At 46.7% G+C, this 17,430-nt stretch overlaps 1 protein-coding gene across 1 annotated transcript in view; it reads right to left on the reverse strand.

The window, feature by feature from the left end:
- LOC310864311 (complement C3-like) overlaps positions 1-17,430 on the reverse strand; it is a gene marked incomplete at its 5' end in the record, with an annotated part of 39,684 nt that overhangs the window by 9,054 nt on the left and 13,200 nt on the right. Inside the window, 9 exons of the mRNA XM_083772954.1 lie at positions 6-91; positions 548-701; positions 7,611-7,829; positions 7,937-8,076; positions 8,782-8,867; positions 13,273-13,565; positions 14,445-14,593; positions 14,705-14,949; positions 15,544-15,706. Coding sequence (XP_083629080.1) covers positions 6-91; positions 548-701; positions 7,611-7,829; positions 7,937-8,076; positions 8,782-8,867; positions 13,273-13,565; positions 14,445-14,593; positions 14,705-14,949; positions 15,544-15,706 — 1,535 coding nt within the window. The remainder of the gene's footprint in view (positions 1-5; positions 92-547; positions 702-7,610; positions 7,830-7,936; positions 8,077-8,781; positions 8,868-13,272; positions 13,566-14,444; positions 14,594-14,704; positions 14,950-15,543; positions 15,707-17,430) is intronic.

Below are 17,430 nucleotides of genomic sequence, written 5' to 3' on the forward strand. Positions count from 1 at the left end.
CTCACCTGTCCCGTGACCAGTGCTAGAAGAGCATAGCCTGTAGCTTCGCAGGTGTAAGTTTGAGTATTGCCCATGCTCCAGTGGTTACCACCTGTCGGATACAAAGAAACACACAAATAAGCAACCTTGATCACTACTATGGAACTGTTGTTAACTCTGTATTCAAATGTAACGTCCCTAAATGATATAGTAACCCATGCATCGAGATACATAATATCGTCTTATAAGCCAAAGGGAGCGATCATGCACACTCCTATGATATCTTCATTCTGTTCAGTACAGTATGAGTGCGAGTATGGTTATCAAGATTTCCAGCACTTTAGTTCAACATTGTAACAGTTTTAATTAAATCTCTATCTTTTATAGTTTCTAGTTTTCAGTATTTACCGTCTTCTGATGCATACATTTAAATTTGTTATTGGTTGTATTCAGCTGATTTTGTGTTCTGTATTCGGCTACATTGAAAATGAGGGCCTGCCCCTTAATTGTACTCCGAATTTAAATAAAGGTTATGATGATGATGTTGAAGATGGTTAGTGAAAGTCACCTGATGCAAACCTGAGGAGAAAGGCCTTGTTGAACTTGTTTCTATCGGCTAGGGCTAGGGCGTACGACGTGATGGCAACAGCATAGGTGTTAGTGAGTCCCAGCAGTCGTCCCTCTAGGTAAGCCACTGCTCTGTCTATATTACTTTGCATACTCTGGACACATAATAGAAAAAAGAGTGAATGTCAAGGAATTCTGGATCACTCCGTAATTGAAGAGTCAGAAATGTTTTGTGGCTCTGCTACATTAACCCTGTAACTGTAATTTTAATTCATTCATTCATTCATGTTTTATTTATTATTGTGAAAGCACCAAAATGTGCATTATATTTTTATATAATTATAAATGTGCATACAATTTGCAAAAAACCTTTATTTTTATTTATTTTTACATAATTTCCTCTGATAAGTCCTAGTAGTAAAAAGTAGTAGTAAGGTTGAAATCTCTTTTTTGCAAGTAGAAATATCTCCGGGTCTTACAGGGTTAAGTGCAACAGAGCCGTATTGTAACACAACATCACATTTACAGTAGCCTATGTCAATATGGGCCAATGTGGGACCAAAACCTGCGTTGCTTTTTTAAAAGTCAATTCAAGGACGAGTTAGCGCCCAATTACGGACGGCCTTAATTCTCAGGCCCGTTGAGAACTCTAATGAGGATACAGTATGAAATAGCTATGTCCATTACTCCATTTCGAATTATGATGTAGGACAGAGCCTTTGGTTGTGAGACAAAAGGCTTTATTAACTTGTAGATTTGACAACTTTTTGAGGAGTGGTGGCCTTTTCCCGGTGGTAGTGAGCAGGCACTTCACCACTGCGCCACTCGAGCGCCCACATAAAAACATTATTTTAACACTTAATTTACACATAAAGAAAATGTGTTCCTCCTTATAATAATAATATCCAATACTCATGTATTAGGGAGAAATTAGCCTGAGCTAACGCTAGACATTTCTGGCCTAGATGGAAGGGCCGCGGCTCAGAAAAACGCGTGTGGTGGGTTATTCAGCCATTCTCCTCATTTTCCTCGCATAGCCTCGTTTGAAGTTCCACTGGTAATGATTTCCTCACGGTGTTATTTTGAGGTGTGCACACCGCTCAGAGCCCTGACGTCACGTAATTTGGAGTGACGCCTACGCGGAAGGGTTGACTCCCACTTTTAGACCAGTGCAGCCCATGCGTAAATCCAGGCTTTCATTTTTCGCGCAGACAAAATGAAAGCCTGGGTATCGAGGCTTGGGAGAAATATAACCATGGTACTCCATCTTAAAAGCTCCATTCAATGTTTCTATAAGGTTGCAGGGTGGGGACATAAGAAAGGGAGACACAGAATTAGCTTGTTTGTGTATGATGATGTTTATTACTCACAACATAGGGACAAACTTTCTGGGCTTCTTTCAGGGCGATGAGCGTGAAGGCAGTCACAGATGTCTCAATGTTCAAGCCAAAAGAACTCCTCTGAATGTGTGCATAGACATACAAATACACTTTTACTGTACATATATATCATCATTGTCGGACAGAAACCTGAAATTGTTTATCAGTGTTGAGTTTGTAGACAAAAACTATGCCGAATGTTTTCGACTACCTTTTTTCACTGGCGAAAACTAAACTGAAACTAAATGAAAGCTATGATGAAGACTAAATATACTGACAATTTCGTAAAAAAAAAAAAACTAGATTAAAATGTTAAGAAGGGACTAGTGGACAAGAGATCCAGTATAAGTCATTTTACACTTGGTTGCATGCTGAAAATAGCAGATCTACAAGGTCACAACGTGTCGTGCTGTGAGCTTGTAGATTGGCTATTTTCACGGCATCAAGGCCTGCCAAAATACATTTTAGTAAAAATCTTATGATATTTAGTCGACTAAAACTAGACTAACACTAAAACATTCCAGGTGACTAAAATGTGACATGAAGTACATGGTAAATGGTAAATGGTGCATTTATATAGCGCCTTTATCCAAGGCACTTTACATTGATCAATGTGTGCTTTACACCAGCACATCGGGAGCAATTAGGGGTTCAGTGTCTTGCTCAAGGACACTTCGATACCAACTCTGGGGGAGCCCGGGTTCGAAATGGCAACCTTGTAGCCACTCTACCCAGCCACTCTACCCCTGAGCCACCCTTTTTATCATGACAAGGAAGTATTTTTGTTCCTGTTTTATTAGCATCAAAATACTGTACTTACAGAATCTTCAAAATTACCAGCGCCTTTCTGCTGCGCAATGAGCCAGCTGACGGCACCACAAAGCACATTATTATCCACAGTCACCAGTTTACTTGCCATGGCAAAAACCTTGACTACATAGGCTGTCAATCTGGAAAGAGGAGAGGAGAGTTAATAATAGTTGTATCATGTATGTACAGTATGTGCATTCATTGATTATTGGTGGGGGAAGCTCACCTAAGACGACAACAGAGCGAGTTTGAGCCGCATTCACCAGTTTTGAACAATGAAAAGCAACCTTTAGAATGTTGGCGGTATGTCAGCTCAGTTGTATAGCCTGAACAAACAAACAGATTTTCTTTTTAGAGCGGCCCAAGGCGAGGCATTATGATTTTGGTCCTTTGAGTCTGTCTGTCCGTCCGTCCGTCCGTCTTTGAGCAGCAGCTATCTTGCAGGCATTGCTTCAGACCTCCGAGAACAAACTTATACTACTACTACTACTCAGCATAAAACCCACCTAATACCAACACACTTTCCTAGTTTGGGATGGCTCAGGGGAGAACACATGTATGTAACACAAATATCAATGGGATCGGTATTTAAGATACTCAGAGGACTATACTGCCCTGTGAGTGCCTCCGATCTGGTACTCCCCAAATGTAGCACAAACATTGGCAAAAAATTCTACTACTCTGCCACCATAATGTGGAATGCCCTGGCCTGAAATACATTCACCATTGCTATAATGGAACAGATCTAGCCACGTGAGTTTAGGACGTGTCAGAATCTGAAGTGTTGGAAATATAATGTTAAACGTTTGTGGGAGTGACTCGTCTTGCACAAAATGCCACAAATTATGAATTCAGTGTCTGAGTGTCATGAAACTGGAGTGACACTTTGCACACACACTCCCAGTATGCCATGGAAGAACCGGGACCCCAAATGTTTCTAATTAACCACGTGATGGTGCTATAACAAATTGCAACAAGTTGGTAGGCAACTCGGCTTGGCTGGGATCTGTGTTCTGAGGAGCGCACCTTTCCAGTTTGTTTTCCTTTTTTACCACCACCACTTCACCAAGAAGTCCATAAAGGGAAAAAGTTGTACATACATTAAAATCCACTAATAACTAGTGGTACCGAAAAGGTGAGAAGCCGAGGCTTATTACGCCTACCCTTTTTAAACATAACTCAAGTTACACAAAGCAGAGTATATTGTCAGACATAGATTTCATAAAGACTAAACTTCTGGCCATTGATTGTGAGAAATCTAAGAAATCTAAGCCAGGTTTAGATTTAGCCTACATTATGAATAACCAAAACAAAGACAAACTAAAACTAATGTTTTTGAAGAAAAAAAACAAAGATACCTAACATAGGTGTAACTAAACATTTGATTTTGGGTAGATCAAATGTAGATCTTTTACGGTAATCGTAAAAGATGTCTGCGTATTCTTACCAATCCTGATGTAATTAAGGGCTAAATCGCGTTTGCTAAGACCCACATCTTCCCACTTTAGAATTGTATCCAAAAATGTGGCAGCAATCACGGGAAAAGCCATGGCGCCTATGTTCTGCTCAGCACAGCCACCGGGCCTCTGTATGAGATGTTCCATAGACTTTCCACTGAGGGCATTCTCCACCAGCGAACTCATCTGACTTCCTCCTGCGCAGAAAACAGATGCAGCGTTTTCATTGCATGGGTAAAGGACACTTGTATTTCTCAGTGGTGTACATTTTGATGCCGATAGTTTTGTACTTTTTCAATTCCGTACTTTTACTTGTAAATGTGGTAGTTCAAAATTGCAGTATTGGTACTTTTTGGTACTTAAGTAAAACAATTGAGTCCATCACTTGTATTTCTACAGGCCCTAATTACACACACACACACACACACACACACACACACACACACACACACACACACACACACACACACACACACACACACACACACACACACACACACACACACACACACACACACACACACACACACACACACACACATAATAAATAGAACAGTGTCACCTGTGATTGAGATCTGTGTTTGGGTAGGAGTGCCTGGAACCTGCAGTTTTCTCCATAATATGTTGTTGACAGTCACCTGCTGTATCCCATCTGAAAGAAGAATTGTAGTAAACACTTTAGTCCAACTTTAGTTGTATTTATTCGCACAATAAATCGAGTGTCGCGCTATGAGCTTGTAGGTCTGCTATTCTTTCAGAGCGAACATTTTTTAACTCAAATCTTTGCTTCTGCGGGGGGTCCCTGCATGGAACAACATATTTTCAGATGGGGGTCGGCGGGCAATTTCATATTATTATTGGGAGTCCTTTACAAGAAAATGTTTGAGAACGACTGGGTTTTTCAGAAAACTGTCAAGATTTAGAAGGCATTTGTGGAATCGGCCTCAGGTGTGAAGATGAAGATGAGGAGTTGGCAATAAGTATGTGTGCATTCCAAAGTAAAGAACCCTTAGATGAAAGCTAGACAAGACTGTACTATGTTAATGTCATAGATAGACAATACATTTAGATTTTTTTTTAAACAAAGGAGCAGGTGGAGACAAATAGTTAGAAAAGGTAGCTATTCTTACAAACTTATTTTGAATAATTAATAATTTGTGTAAATTAGATTGCCCAGACAATATTGCAATCAATGAGATATGGATACATCAAACTGTAATAAAGCCTGATGAACTAAGCCCCTAATTATTCTGTTGATACCACTTGATATTGAAACTTTGTTGGTTACTGTACAGTATGTACAGTAGGCTGTGTTCTTTCCGAGACTAACTAATTTGCAATTTGCAAGAAACCATTCAGATGACATAGCTATGCCAGAATTAGCTTCCTTAATGAGAGATTTGATGTTCTTGTGAGTTAAAATCTAATCTAAACAAAGGATGAGGATATAGCAGCCAGGTCATTGAATAAGAAATAATAAGGCTTCAAGAATAGACCCCTGAGAGACCCCACAAGACATCTTGACTTTGGATGAAGAACAACCATTAGCATACACATATTGTTCACGGTTATAAACATAACTAGTCAGCCATTTCAGTGATATATCCTGGAAAACCATAATTATGTAATTCATCAAGTAATATAAACGCAGCCGGACTTTGCAACAGGGACGTGCATGGATAGACACAAGGGGGTGCTAGAGCACCAGCCCTTTTGACCTCTGGACAGCAATGTGTCCTTTTGGAAGTTAGTTTTTTGTACAGTGTACACAGCCCATGGTGACATTGATCCATTCTGGATTAAAAGCTTCTAATACTGGTATATCATTTATGCCCCAAAATCTATAAATCTTATCTCACACACTATTAAGGCAGCTGGCGGTTTCACGTGCCGCACTTAAGCAACTGGCCCCTCAAAATGTCTGTGCATGCCCCTGCTTTGCATGCACATTCCCACTAAGGTCATGTCATCAAGAGTTCAAGACGGATCTGTCCGATTTTCATAGTCCTTCCCCATTTCGAACATTGCTGGCCCACAATAACCTACTTGACCTGGTTGAGACCTGTGCTCCGAGGAGCACTTTTTCTAATTATTTCTGTGTTGCTGCTATCAGCATCAGGATTAATACAGATTTATCTTATCCTATGACTATGTTATTGCGCTTGTAGTTTGTAGATTTTCTATTTATGCTGTGTTTCAATTATTTTGAAAATGTTAAAACATCTTGACAGTATACAGAAACAAGGTTAAACTGGCACAATACATTGGGCCCGATTGACAAGGCTGTTTACACCCATATTTTAGATGTAAAATAATTTTCCAAACTTCCCACGCTAGTAGTCTAGAATAAGGCATAACTTTGGTCCCATGTAAGTCTGCATTCGAGCAGACTTGAGAAAGATCGTTCCTCTGCAAAATTCTCTGACAAAAGAAAAAGATTACTGAATCAGACAACTAACATGGGAAGTTTGGAAAATTCCAGCTTTCAGTGAATCGGGCCCAATGACTTTCAATTATATAATGAAATTCTTTATTTTTAACCTTAATTTTCATCTCCTTTCCAATATGCAAGACAATGAACTACGTATCAACTCAACTCACTGTGTTTTGAAGGTTCAAGGGATATCGTCAATGGAATCTTTTTCAGTTCCCCTGCATGCTAGCAAACATGACAAAGAAAACATACTTAAGATTAACTGAGAAAAATGTGTTCATCAGGAATTATTACCATTATGTTTCGTAATATTCTACATAAGTGTACAATAAACTAGAAAGGGCCGTTCAGTGGAGCACATGTCTCCGCCAGGCCGGGTGGCCAGTCGATGATGGCAATCAGTGTTGATTTAGTCGACTAAAACCAAGACGAAAAATGTTCGTCGACTACCTTTTTCCACTGACGAAAACAACAATTTCGTCAACAAATACAAACTATACTAAAATGTTAGAAAGGGACTAGTGGACAAGAGATCCAGTATAAGTCATTTTACACTTGGTTGCATGCTGAAAATAGCAGATCTACAAGCACTTTTACACTTACACACTTACACAAGCTCACAACGCGTCGCAGCGTTGTGAGCTCACAACATGTCGAAGTGAATGACGTCATTCACTTCCATAATAAAAATGAATTTAAAAAAATGACAGCTTGCAAAAGTAATTAGCCCCAGAATGACAGACACACGAGGGCGAAAACATAATCCCCCCCCCCTGCACTTTCCTCAATACATACATTGTTTCGCTGGGCAACGTTGGTTACAAACCGCATTTTGTGTGTCCACTTACATTGTTTCCCTGGGCAACGGTTACAAACCGCATGACATATATTGGCTAATTGGCATTTGGCAGCGCTGTGATTGTTTACAGCCTGAAACATTCTATGATGTCATATAAGAGACTGTCCAGAATTTGTCTCACTTACCACCACCAGCAACTTCTTCTTGATGCCATCTCCGGCATATGCATGTTTAACCGTGCCTTTGACCTCAATGTCGTGCCAGCCTGGCTGCATGGGGATAATCACAAAGGGCACGGCCCGCGTGGACTTTCCGCCAACGAGAATATCCTCTTCAACACGATACTTCTTCCGTCCAGATGCCATGCTGCACACATGCTCTGTTTCAAGCAGTTCCAAACGCACCTGGTCAGAGGGAACAGAGAGGAAGACACAGATGATGCTTTGTCTTACCGACCGACCGACCGACCGACCAACCAACCAACCTATATACCAGAATGGACTACACTTACTTCAATAGAATCATCATTGAGGTTGTGCAGGATTGCCTTGATTTCCAGTTGTTCTCCTTTGACAGCCGAGTAGGGTAGTCTGAGGTCAATGAAGAATTGCTTTCGCGCAATCACCTCAAATGGTTCGCTCACACAGATACCTTCATGAGAGCAACAAGAATAGGATTGAAGTGGAAGAAAACAAAAGGGAGTGATTTCTAACATGACTCAAAAAGCGATATCTATCAAGAAAAGAAAGTGATCCAATTGCAAAGAATATTTCTTATTATTATTATTATTATTATTATTATTATTATTATTACATAGGAATATTTAGTCTGAAATTCACAATTACAGCAAGAAAAGTCAGCACAAGGTACAATGTTAGCATCTTCCAGGACCAAAACACCAGAGAGACTTTCCAAATCAGCCTCTCAAAACGTTTCTACCCCCTGAACCAACTGGAAGATCAAAACACAGACCGGTAAACAGGCCAAAGACAGTCTCATCAATAGCCGTACAAGAGCCACAAAAGCACAACTAGATTACACCACAGTAGATAAACTGGTAAAAAACTGAACAGAAAGACCCAGAAGCAGCTGGAAAAGGTCTGTTGAGGCAGAACTCAGCGAATAAAGAACATGATTGTAAGGTAGCAGAGAAGATCGACCAAAACTGAACCAACTGGAAGAAATTCATGAATTAACTATGCTCCCCATGCAGCAAAAAGGGTTTGAGTCAAGTAATTATTATTATAATTATAATTATTATTATACATTATATTAAGGATATCAAGACAAGATAAGAAATCAAGAAGACCGATGCAGAACCTCCGGCCAGGTGTATAATTAGAGAGTGGTTCTTACCATGACTTTTTGACAGACTTATACCAGTTAGCTGCCAGGTAGTGATTGAATCTGGCATTTTCTGTCCTCTTCCTATGTAAGGTTCACTGAAACATAAAAGCATTTCTCTGAGCATAATTATTCATTTTCATTTGAATATTTGTGTGTGTCGATTTCCGCTGCCTTACCATTTGCCACTTGGAGAACAATTAGGGATTTGGACCATGTCAAATAGCCAGCTCTCATCGAACTTGGTACGTGAAACTATTTCACTGATGGCCATATCATAGCCATCATCCTGCCCACCTAAGTTGTCAAATGAAAAATAAATTAATACAATTAATAATTAATAATTAATAATTAATCATTAATATGCTATTTTCAATACATTTTGTACACATTTTGAACTTGCGAAATGGCACATTCTGCACAATGAGTACTTTTACTTTTAGTACTTTGAGTACATTTTGATGCCGATACTTTTGTACTTTTACTCAAGTACATTTTCAATTCCGTACTTTTACTTTTACTAAATTGCAGTATTGGTACTAAGTAAAACAATTGAGTACTTTTTCCACCACTGGGAAAGAAACAGTACAACTGTAATAGTCCATATTTTTGGCTGCCACCACGTCTGTAATTATTTCATGTATTCAATCAGTTCATAGTGGAGCTATACACCCAGCACCTCCCCTGTCTCTTAGGCCTCACTCACACCTTTCGACAGTGTTGGGGAGTATTAAGCTACATGTAGCTGAGCTACGTAGCTGACCTACATTTTGCTGTAGCTTGTGGTATTTTAGCTACATTCATATTTGTGTACCTCGTCAAGTAGCTCAGCTACCTTTTGGGTCATTTTTTGTAGCTTAGCTACTCAAGTTACAAGCTACAATTTTGGGCAATAACATGAAAGAAATATATTAATTTTGACCATTGGTTGCTGTGTTAATTCTTGTACTAGAACCCCCTTTGAAAAATCAAGGACTGTTCCTTTTTCTGATTGCTTTGAGGGCATATTGTTACGGTTTCGAACCCGGGTTCGAACCCTCCACCCCAACCTTCCACTTCTGGTGTTCCTGGGCACAACCCACTGCGCCATCACCACTCTTCCACCTAGTCAGGTCCACCTCTGTGTTCCCCTCCCCCTCTGACGAGCTGCCTGGGTGTGGCACTGCACACCTGTTTCCATTCTACCTTGATCACCAGAGTCTTCAAGAACCCTGCCTTCCCTCCACTCCTCGCCAGATCTCCCCATAGAAACGCCTGGCAAGTACAGTTTTCTCTCTACTCTGTTGCTGCTCGTACCCAGTAGAGCTTTTTGTGTGTTTAGCTGCAGTATTAGCTGTTTGCTAATTTTGTTCCTCTCATCCTCCAGACCTGGCTATTCTGCCGTGCCACGCCTGGATCTCGTCACCACCTTGTTCATGGACTGTTTGTTTGGCTGCCGATCTACAAGCTCGCCCCCGACTACTCTCTTGGATTTCCCCTAAGTATAGCTTTATATTATATATATCCTCATAGATACATATCTACCTATTTATATGATAAGAGTATTTATGTATTTATATGGATTTATATATATAACTATACATTATCATTATCCTGCTCAATTTGGACAATAAAGTGCTTAATTGTCTTCCTGTCTCCTGAGTGGTTGCATTTGGGTTCAGAACACAACTCAGTCTTAACAGAAGATCTGGCCAACATGAACCCAGCACCCTCAGGAGGTCAGGCTCCAGAGCAGGCCTCTCCACTTAACCCTTTGGCTGCTATTCAGCGCCAAGACAGGGTGCTTGCTAACCACGCCCGGTTGCTTCAAGAGGCCTCTACTATGATGCAGAGCATGGCTGGTGAGCAGCAGACCCAGTCACAACAGCTGCTACAAGTAGCCAGCGAACAGCAGACACTACTAGTCCAGATGAAGAACATGTGCGACCAGTTAGCTGCTCTGTGTGCCGCAGCCCCACCAGCTCAAGTAGCTTCCAATGCTATCTCACCTCCCACCCTTGGGCCTGTTGCCCAGCCTGGCCGGGAGCCTAACCTGGCTAGCCCCCAGCCTTTTGATGGGTCATTCACAGGCTACCGGGGATTCATGTTGCAGTGCAACTTTGTCTTTGACCTGCAGCCCAGCATGTTCTCTACTGACGCAGCCAGGGTAGCCTACATTGCCACCCACACCATCGGTGAGGCACTTCGTTGGGTCCAGTCTTTCTTGAGCTCCAACCCGGGGTCAAGGCACAACTATGCCAACTTTGAGGAGGAGTTCGAGAGAGTGTTTGACCACCCCATCGCTGGTCCAGATGCAGGATCCCAGCTGCTACATATCAAGCAGGGCTCCCGCACTGTTGCCGCTTATGCTATCGAGTTCCGTACGCTTGCGGCCAGCACAGGGTGGGCAGATTCTACGCTGCGCTGCATCTTCAGAGAGGGTCTCACGGAGGCACTGAAAGACGAGCTGGTTAGAGACAAGCCCACCGACCTCAATAAGCTCATCAGTCTTGCCATTGATGTCGACGAACGTCTCCGTGAACGCAAGAAGACCAAGGCACATCAAGGCTCCTCCCGCTTGACCCCCACTCAGAACAGCAGTTCCTCTTGTTCCTCTGAGACATTTTTTTCAGACCCCGCCACAGGTGCAGAGCCAATGGAGGTGGGCAGAATGCGTCTGTCTGCTGCGGAGAAGGAACACCGCAGGACCCGCGGCCTCTGCATGTATTGTGGGCAGAGGGGCCACTCAAGGGACAGCTGCCCTAGGCTGCCAAAAGATTAGGCTCATCGGAGACCAGGGGACTCCAGGTGAGCCGAATCTCTCGCTCCCCCAAATCCGTTAGCCCTGACAAGTTTGAGGTCCATCTCTCCTGGCATGGAGGGACACTCTCAGTCGGCACCCTCATTGACTCTGGCGCCGATGAGAGTTTCATTGACCATCAACTGGCCTGTGAGGCTAACATTCCCCTCATCGCCATGATTGAGCCCATTCCTGCTTTCGCTCTGGATGGACACAAGATTGGCCTTATTACACACCAGACTCAACTCCTCAAGATGACCTTGTCCGGTAACCATGTCGAGGAGATCCGTTTCCATGTGTTACCGTCCCCTGGCACTCCTCTCATCTTAGGCCGACCCTGGTTGGAGTTGCATGTCCCCCATGTGGACTATGGTAGAGGCCGCATCCTCAGTTGGAGCACCAACTGCTATGCCCGGTGCCTCCGTGCTGCAACTTCCTCCGCCACAGGGTTTCCTTCTGAAACTCCCTCTCCTCCTGACTTGTCTACTGTTCCATCCGCTTACCATGACCTTGGTGAGGCGTTCAGTAAAGACCGAGCCCGTTCTCTGCCTCCCCATCGCCCTTACGACTGCGGCATTGATCTCCTTCCGGACGCAGCCTATCCCGCCAGTCGGCTGTACAATTTGTCACTCCCTGAGAAGGGAGCCATTAGGGATGTTGAAAAATGTTGAAAATCGACTCGATTATCGACTCATGCCTCCCGCGACTCAAAACGTATGAGTCGAAAAATCGTTTTTATTTGTATTATTATTTCAGTCAGTGCCAATCGTCACATGCAAGTTAACTTTGAGCAGAGCCTGTGGCTCTGAGTTTGAGAATAGACCCCATCGTCCAAGGGTGTGTGTGTGTGTGTGTGTGTGTGTGTGTGTGTGTGTGTGTGTGTGTGTGTGTGTGTGTGTGTGTGGGGGGTGGTATCTTAGCAACACTGAATGATCTGTCCCATTGGTCGTGTGCTCGTATCATGAGCCAATGGCTGCAGCTCTGAGCTTCCCAGACCCAGGTTCACATCTCATCTACACATGCCGTAAAGTGAGCTGACAGGCTAGCCACAGGTCTGCTCTGTAATGAGCGGTGAGCGCTCTTCTCTTCTTGTGAAGAAAGCAGGACAGATCGTTGTCAAATAAATCCCGCCGTCATTTATACTGTATTTATTCTCCGACCCGACATTAAAATACGGAACAACGTGCGTCCCGTATCAGTTCATTACGGGGCTCGTGACAGGCTGCAGACACTTGAGAGTTGGGACTAGCGGCTAGCCGATAGCGCCGCTGCTCCTTCAGTTTCATTGTTTACAAAATAAAGTTTATTTTGTATTATTGGGATTTGATCATTGATGCGAATTCTAAACATATGGATGCAGCTGCAGAAGTTGTGTTGCTTAAAGGAATGCATAGTTGCGTTCTCCTCAACTGCTGCGCAGCAACAACAAAAATATAAAAATGAAAAAAAAAGGAAAAAAGTCGTTCGACATGTCGATTTTCGGCCTCGATTCGTCGATTGGCCAAATATGAGTCGTTTGGCATCCCTAGGAGCCATGGACAAATACATCTCTGAATGTTTGGCTGAGGGTCTTATCCGTCCTTCTCGGTCCCCGATGGCAGCTGGCTTCTTCTTTGTCAAGAAGAAGGGCGGAGACCTCAGGCCGTGTATCGACTACAGAGAACTTAACAAGATCACGGTCAAGAACAAGTACCCTCTCCCCCTCATCAGTTCCAACTTCGAACCTCTGCAGGGTGCTACCATCTTCACGAAGTTGGACCTCCGGAATGCCTACCATCTCGTTCGGATACGCGAGGGGGATGAGTTCAAGACTGCGTTCAAGACTCCGCGGGGGCATTATGAATATCTCGTCATGCCTTTCGGCCTTACCAACGCCCCCGCAGTTTTTCAAGCATTGATGAACGACGTACTGAGGGACATGCTGGATATCTTTGTAGTTCTCTACCTCGACGACATCCTGATTTTCTCCAGGAGTGCTGAGGAACACGTCCAACACGTCCGTCAAGTCATCCAGCGCCTCTTGGAGAACCGCCTCTTCATCAAGGCCGAGAAGTGCACCTTCCATGCTCCCTCAGTGGAGTTTCTGGGATTCATCATAGAGGGTGGGCAGACTCGGCCGGACCCACGGAAGGTCCAGACTGTTGTTGAGTGGCCCCAACCGGCCAACAGGAAGCAGCTACAGAGTTTTTTGGGCTTTTCTAACTTTTATCGTTGCTTCATTCGAGGCTACAGCAAGGTGGCAGCCCCCCTCACTGCTCTTACGTCGCCTCTGCGTCCTTTTGCCTGGACACCTGCAGCCAGCGCCGCCTTCGACGCCCTTAAGAGACGATTCACATCTGCACCCATCCTGCTCCACCCTGATCCCTCCAAGCCCTTTGTAGTGGAGGTGGATGCCTCTGACACTGGCATTGGGGCAGTTCTCTCACAACAGTCTAACTCAGATGAGAGATTGCATCCCTGTGCTTTCTTGTCTCGCCGGTTCACCCCGGCTGAGGAGAATTACGACATCGGCAACAGGGAGCTCCTGGCTGTTGTGGAGGCCTTCGAGGAGTGGCGCCACTGGTTGGAGGGTGCAGAGCATCCCAGCATTGTCTGGTCCGACCACAAGAATCTCACTTACATCCGGTCGGCCAGGCGGCTGAACTCTCGTCAGGCACGCTGGGCCCTATTCCTCGGCCGGTTCAACTTCACTCTGACGTACCGGCCAGGTTCCAAGAACGCAAAGGCTGACGCACTGTCTCGGATTCACTCAGCGGAGAGAGTTCCCATTACCCCGGACACCATTCTCCCCGCTTCCCAAGTGATTGGAGTGATCACCACTAGTCTGGAGGCAGCAGTCAGGAGAGCTCAGCGCACGCAACCTGACCCAGGAACTGGACCCCCAAACCGACTGTACGTTCCTGATGCCGCCCGATCCCAGGTCCTCCAGTGGTGCCATGCCAGCCGGGTGGCTTGTCATCCAGGAGTCAACCGCACCCTCTCCTTCGTACGCCGGCGGTTCTGGTGGTCTACTTTGGCGGCAGATGTCCGGAGTTTTGTCACCGCCTGCACGGTGTGCGCTCGAGGCAAGTCATCCCATCAGTCCCCTGCTGGTCTCTTGCATCCCCTTCCTGTCCCTGGTCGTCCTTGGTCGCATATCGCTTTGGATTTCGTCACCGGTCTTCCCCCCTCCATGGGCAACACCGTTATCCTCACGGTGGTAGACCGTTTCTCCAAGGCTGTGCACCTGATAGCTCTCCCTAAGCTCCCTTCTTCCAAGGAGACGGCGGAGTTGCTGATGGAACACGTTTACCGCCTTCATGGACTCCCAGCGGACATCGTCAGTGACCGTGGCCCCCAGTTCACCTCCCAGGCCTGGAGGGCTTTCTGTAAGGGTATCGGTGCCACCATCAGCCTCTCCTCTGGATATCACCCCCAGTCAAACGGACAAGCAGAGCGGGCCAATCAAAGTCTGGAAGGGGCCCTCCGATGCGCCTCTGCTCTCCATCCGTCCTCCTGGAGTAAGGACCTGCCCTGGGTTGAATACTCATTGAACACCCACGTCAGCGCTGCCACCGGTATGTCACCCTTTGAATGCTACCTAGGGTACCAGCCCCCCCTGTTTCCGGCCCAGGAGGCTGAGGTTGCAGTCCCTTCAGTTCAAGCCCATCTTCGACGTAATCGCAGAGTGTGGAAGACTGTCCATGCAGCTCTACTGAGGTCCAACACCCGTGCTTGCCGGGGAGCCAACCGTCGGCGCACCAAGGCCCCGCAGTACAGAGTGGGTCAGCAGGTGTATCTCTCATCCTCTGACCTGCCGCTGCAGGTGGAGTCCCGGAAGCTGGCGCCCCGGTTTCTAGGACCATTCCCTATTGAGCACATTGTGAATCCGGTTGCAGTGCGCCTCCGACTCCCCTCCTCCATGCAGCGGGTCCATCCAGTCTTCCACGTCTCCAAGATAAAGCCTGTCTCCTCATGCCCCTTGACACCTCCACCCCCTACCCCCCCACCCCCACAGATGGTCGACGGGCATCCGCAGTGGACGGTGCGGCGGCTCCTCAAGGTGCGCCGCCGGGGTCGTGGATTCCAATACCTCGTCGACTGGGAGGGGTATGGGCTGGAGGAGCGCTGTTGGGTTTCCCGGAAACTCATCATGGATCCCGAGCTCCTGCACCAGTTCTATCGAGACAATCCTGATGCGCCTGGCAGGTCGCCAGGAGGCTCCCGTAGAGGGGGGGGTCCTGTTACGGTTTCGAACCCGGGTTCGAACCCTCCACCCCAACCTTCCACTTCTGGTGTTCCTGGGCACAACCCACTGCGCCATCACCACTCTTCCACCTAGTCAGGTCCACCTCTGTGTTCCCCTCCCCCTCTGACGAGCTGCCTGGGTGTGGCACTGCACACCTGTTTCCATTCTACCTTGATCACCAGAGTCTTCAAGAACCCTGCCTTCCCTCCACTCCTCGCCAGATCTCCCCATAGAAACGCCTGGCAAGTACAGTTTTCTCTCTACTCTGTTGCTGCTCGTACCCAGTAGAGCTTTTTGTGTGTTTAGCTGCAGTATTAGCTGTTTGCTAATTTTGTTCCTCTCATCCTCCAGACCTGGCTATTCTGCCGTGCCACGCCTGGATCTCGTCACCACCTTGTTCATGGACTGTTTGTTTGGCTGCCGATCTACAAGCTCGCCCCCGACTACTCTCTTGGATTTCCCCTAAGTATAGCTTTATATTATATATATCCTCATAGATACATATCTACCTATTTATATGATAAGAGTATTTATGTATTTATATGGATTTATATATATAACTATACATTATCATTATCCTGCTCAATTTGGACAATAAAGTGCTTAATTGTCTTCCTGTCTCCTGAGTGGTTGCATTTGGGTTCAGAACACAACTCAGTCTTAACACATATCAGCACTTGACAGCTGCCTCTAATTGGCCTCTGATTGGCCCTGGTATCACAGGGTGGGAGGGGTCTCCCAGGGGGGAGCAGGGGTCTCCTAGAGGGGAGGAGGGGTCTCCCAGAGGGGAGCAGGGGGAGGAGGGGTCTCCCAGAGGGGAGCAGGGTGGGGGGGTCTCCCAGAGGGGAGCAGGGGGAGGAGGGGTCTCCCAGAGGGGAGCAGGGTGGGTGGGTCTCCCAGAGGGGAGCAGGGTGAGGAGGGGTCTCCCAGAGGGGAGTAGGGTGAGGAGGGGTCTCCCAGAGGGGAGCAGGGTGGGGGGGTCTACCAGAGGGGAGCAGGGGGAGGAGGGGTCTCCCAGAGGGGAGCAGGGTGGGTGGGTCTCCCAGAGGGGAGCAGGGTGAGGAGGGGTCTCCCAGAGGGGAGCAGGGTGGGGGGGTCTCCCAGAGGGGAGTAGGGTGGGGGGGTCTCCCAGAGGGGAGTAGGGTGAGGAGGGGTCTCCCAGAGGGGAGCAGGGTGGGGGGGTCTCCCAGAGGGGAGTAGGGTGAGGAGGGGTCTCCCAGAGGGGAGCAGGGGGAGGAGGGGTCTCCCAGAGGGGAGCAGGGGGAGGAGGGGTCTCCCAGAGGGGAGCAGGGTGGGTGGGTCTCCCAGAGGGGAGCAGGGTGAGGAGGGGTCTCCCAGAGGGGAGCAGGGTGGGGGGGTCTCCCAGAGGGGAGTAGGGTGGGGGGGTCTACCAGAGGGGAGTAGGGTGAGGAGGGGTCTCCCAGAGGGGAGCAGGGTGGGGGGGTCTCCCAGAGGGGAGTAGGGTGAGGAGGGGTCTCCCAGAGGGGAGCAGGGTGGGGGGGTCTCCCAGAGGGGAGCAGGGTGAGGAGGGGTCTCCCAGAGGGGAGCAGGGTGGGGGGGTCTCCCAGAGGGGAGCAGGGGGAGGAGGGGTCTCCCAGAGGGGAGCAGGGTGGGAGGGGAATCCCAGAGGGGAGCAGGGGGAGGAGGGGTCTCC

The sequence above is a fragment of the Protomyctophum parallelum genome (assembly GCF_964188405.1).
Source record: "Protomyctophum parallelum genome assembly, chromosome: 1".
In the NCBI taxonomy this organism is placed as follows: Eukaryota; Metazoa; Chordata; class Actinopteri; order Myctophiformes; family Myctophidae; genus Protomyctophum; species Protomyctophum parallelum.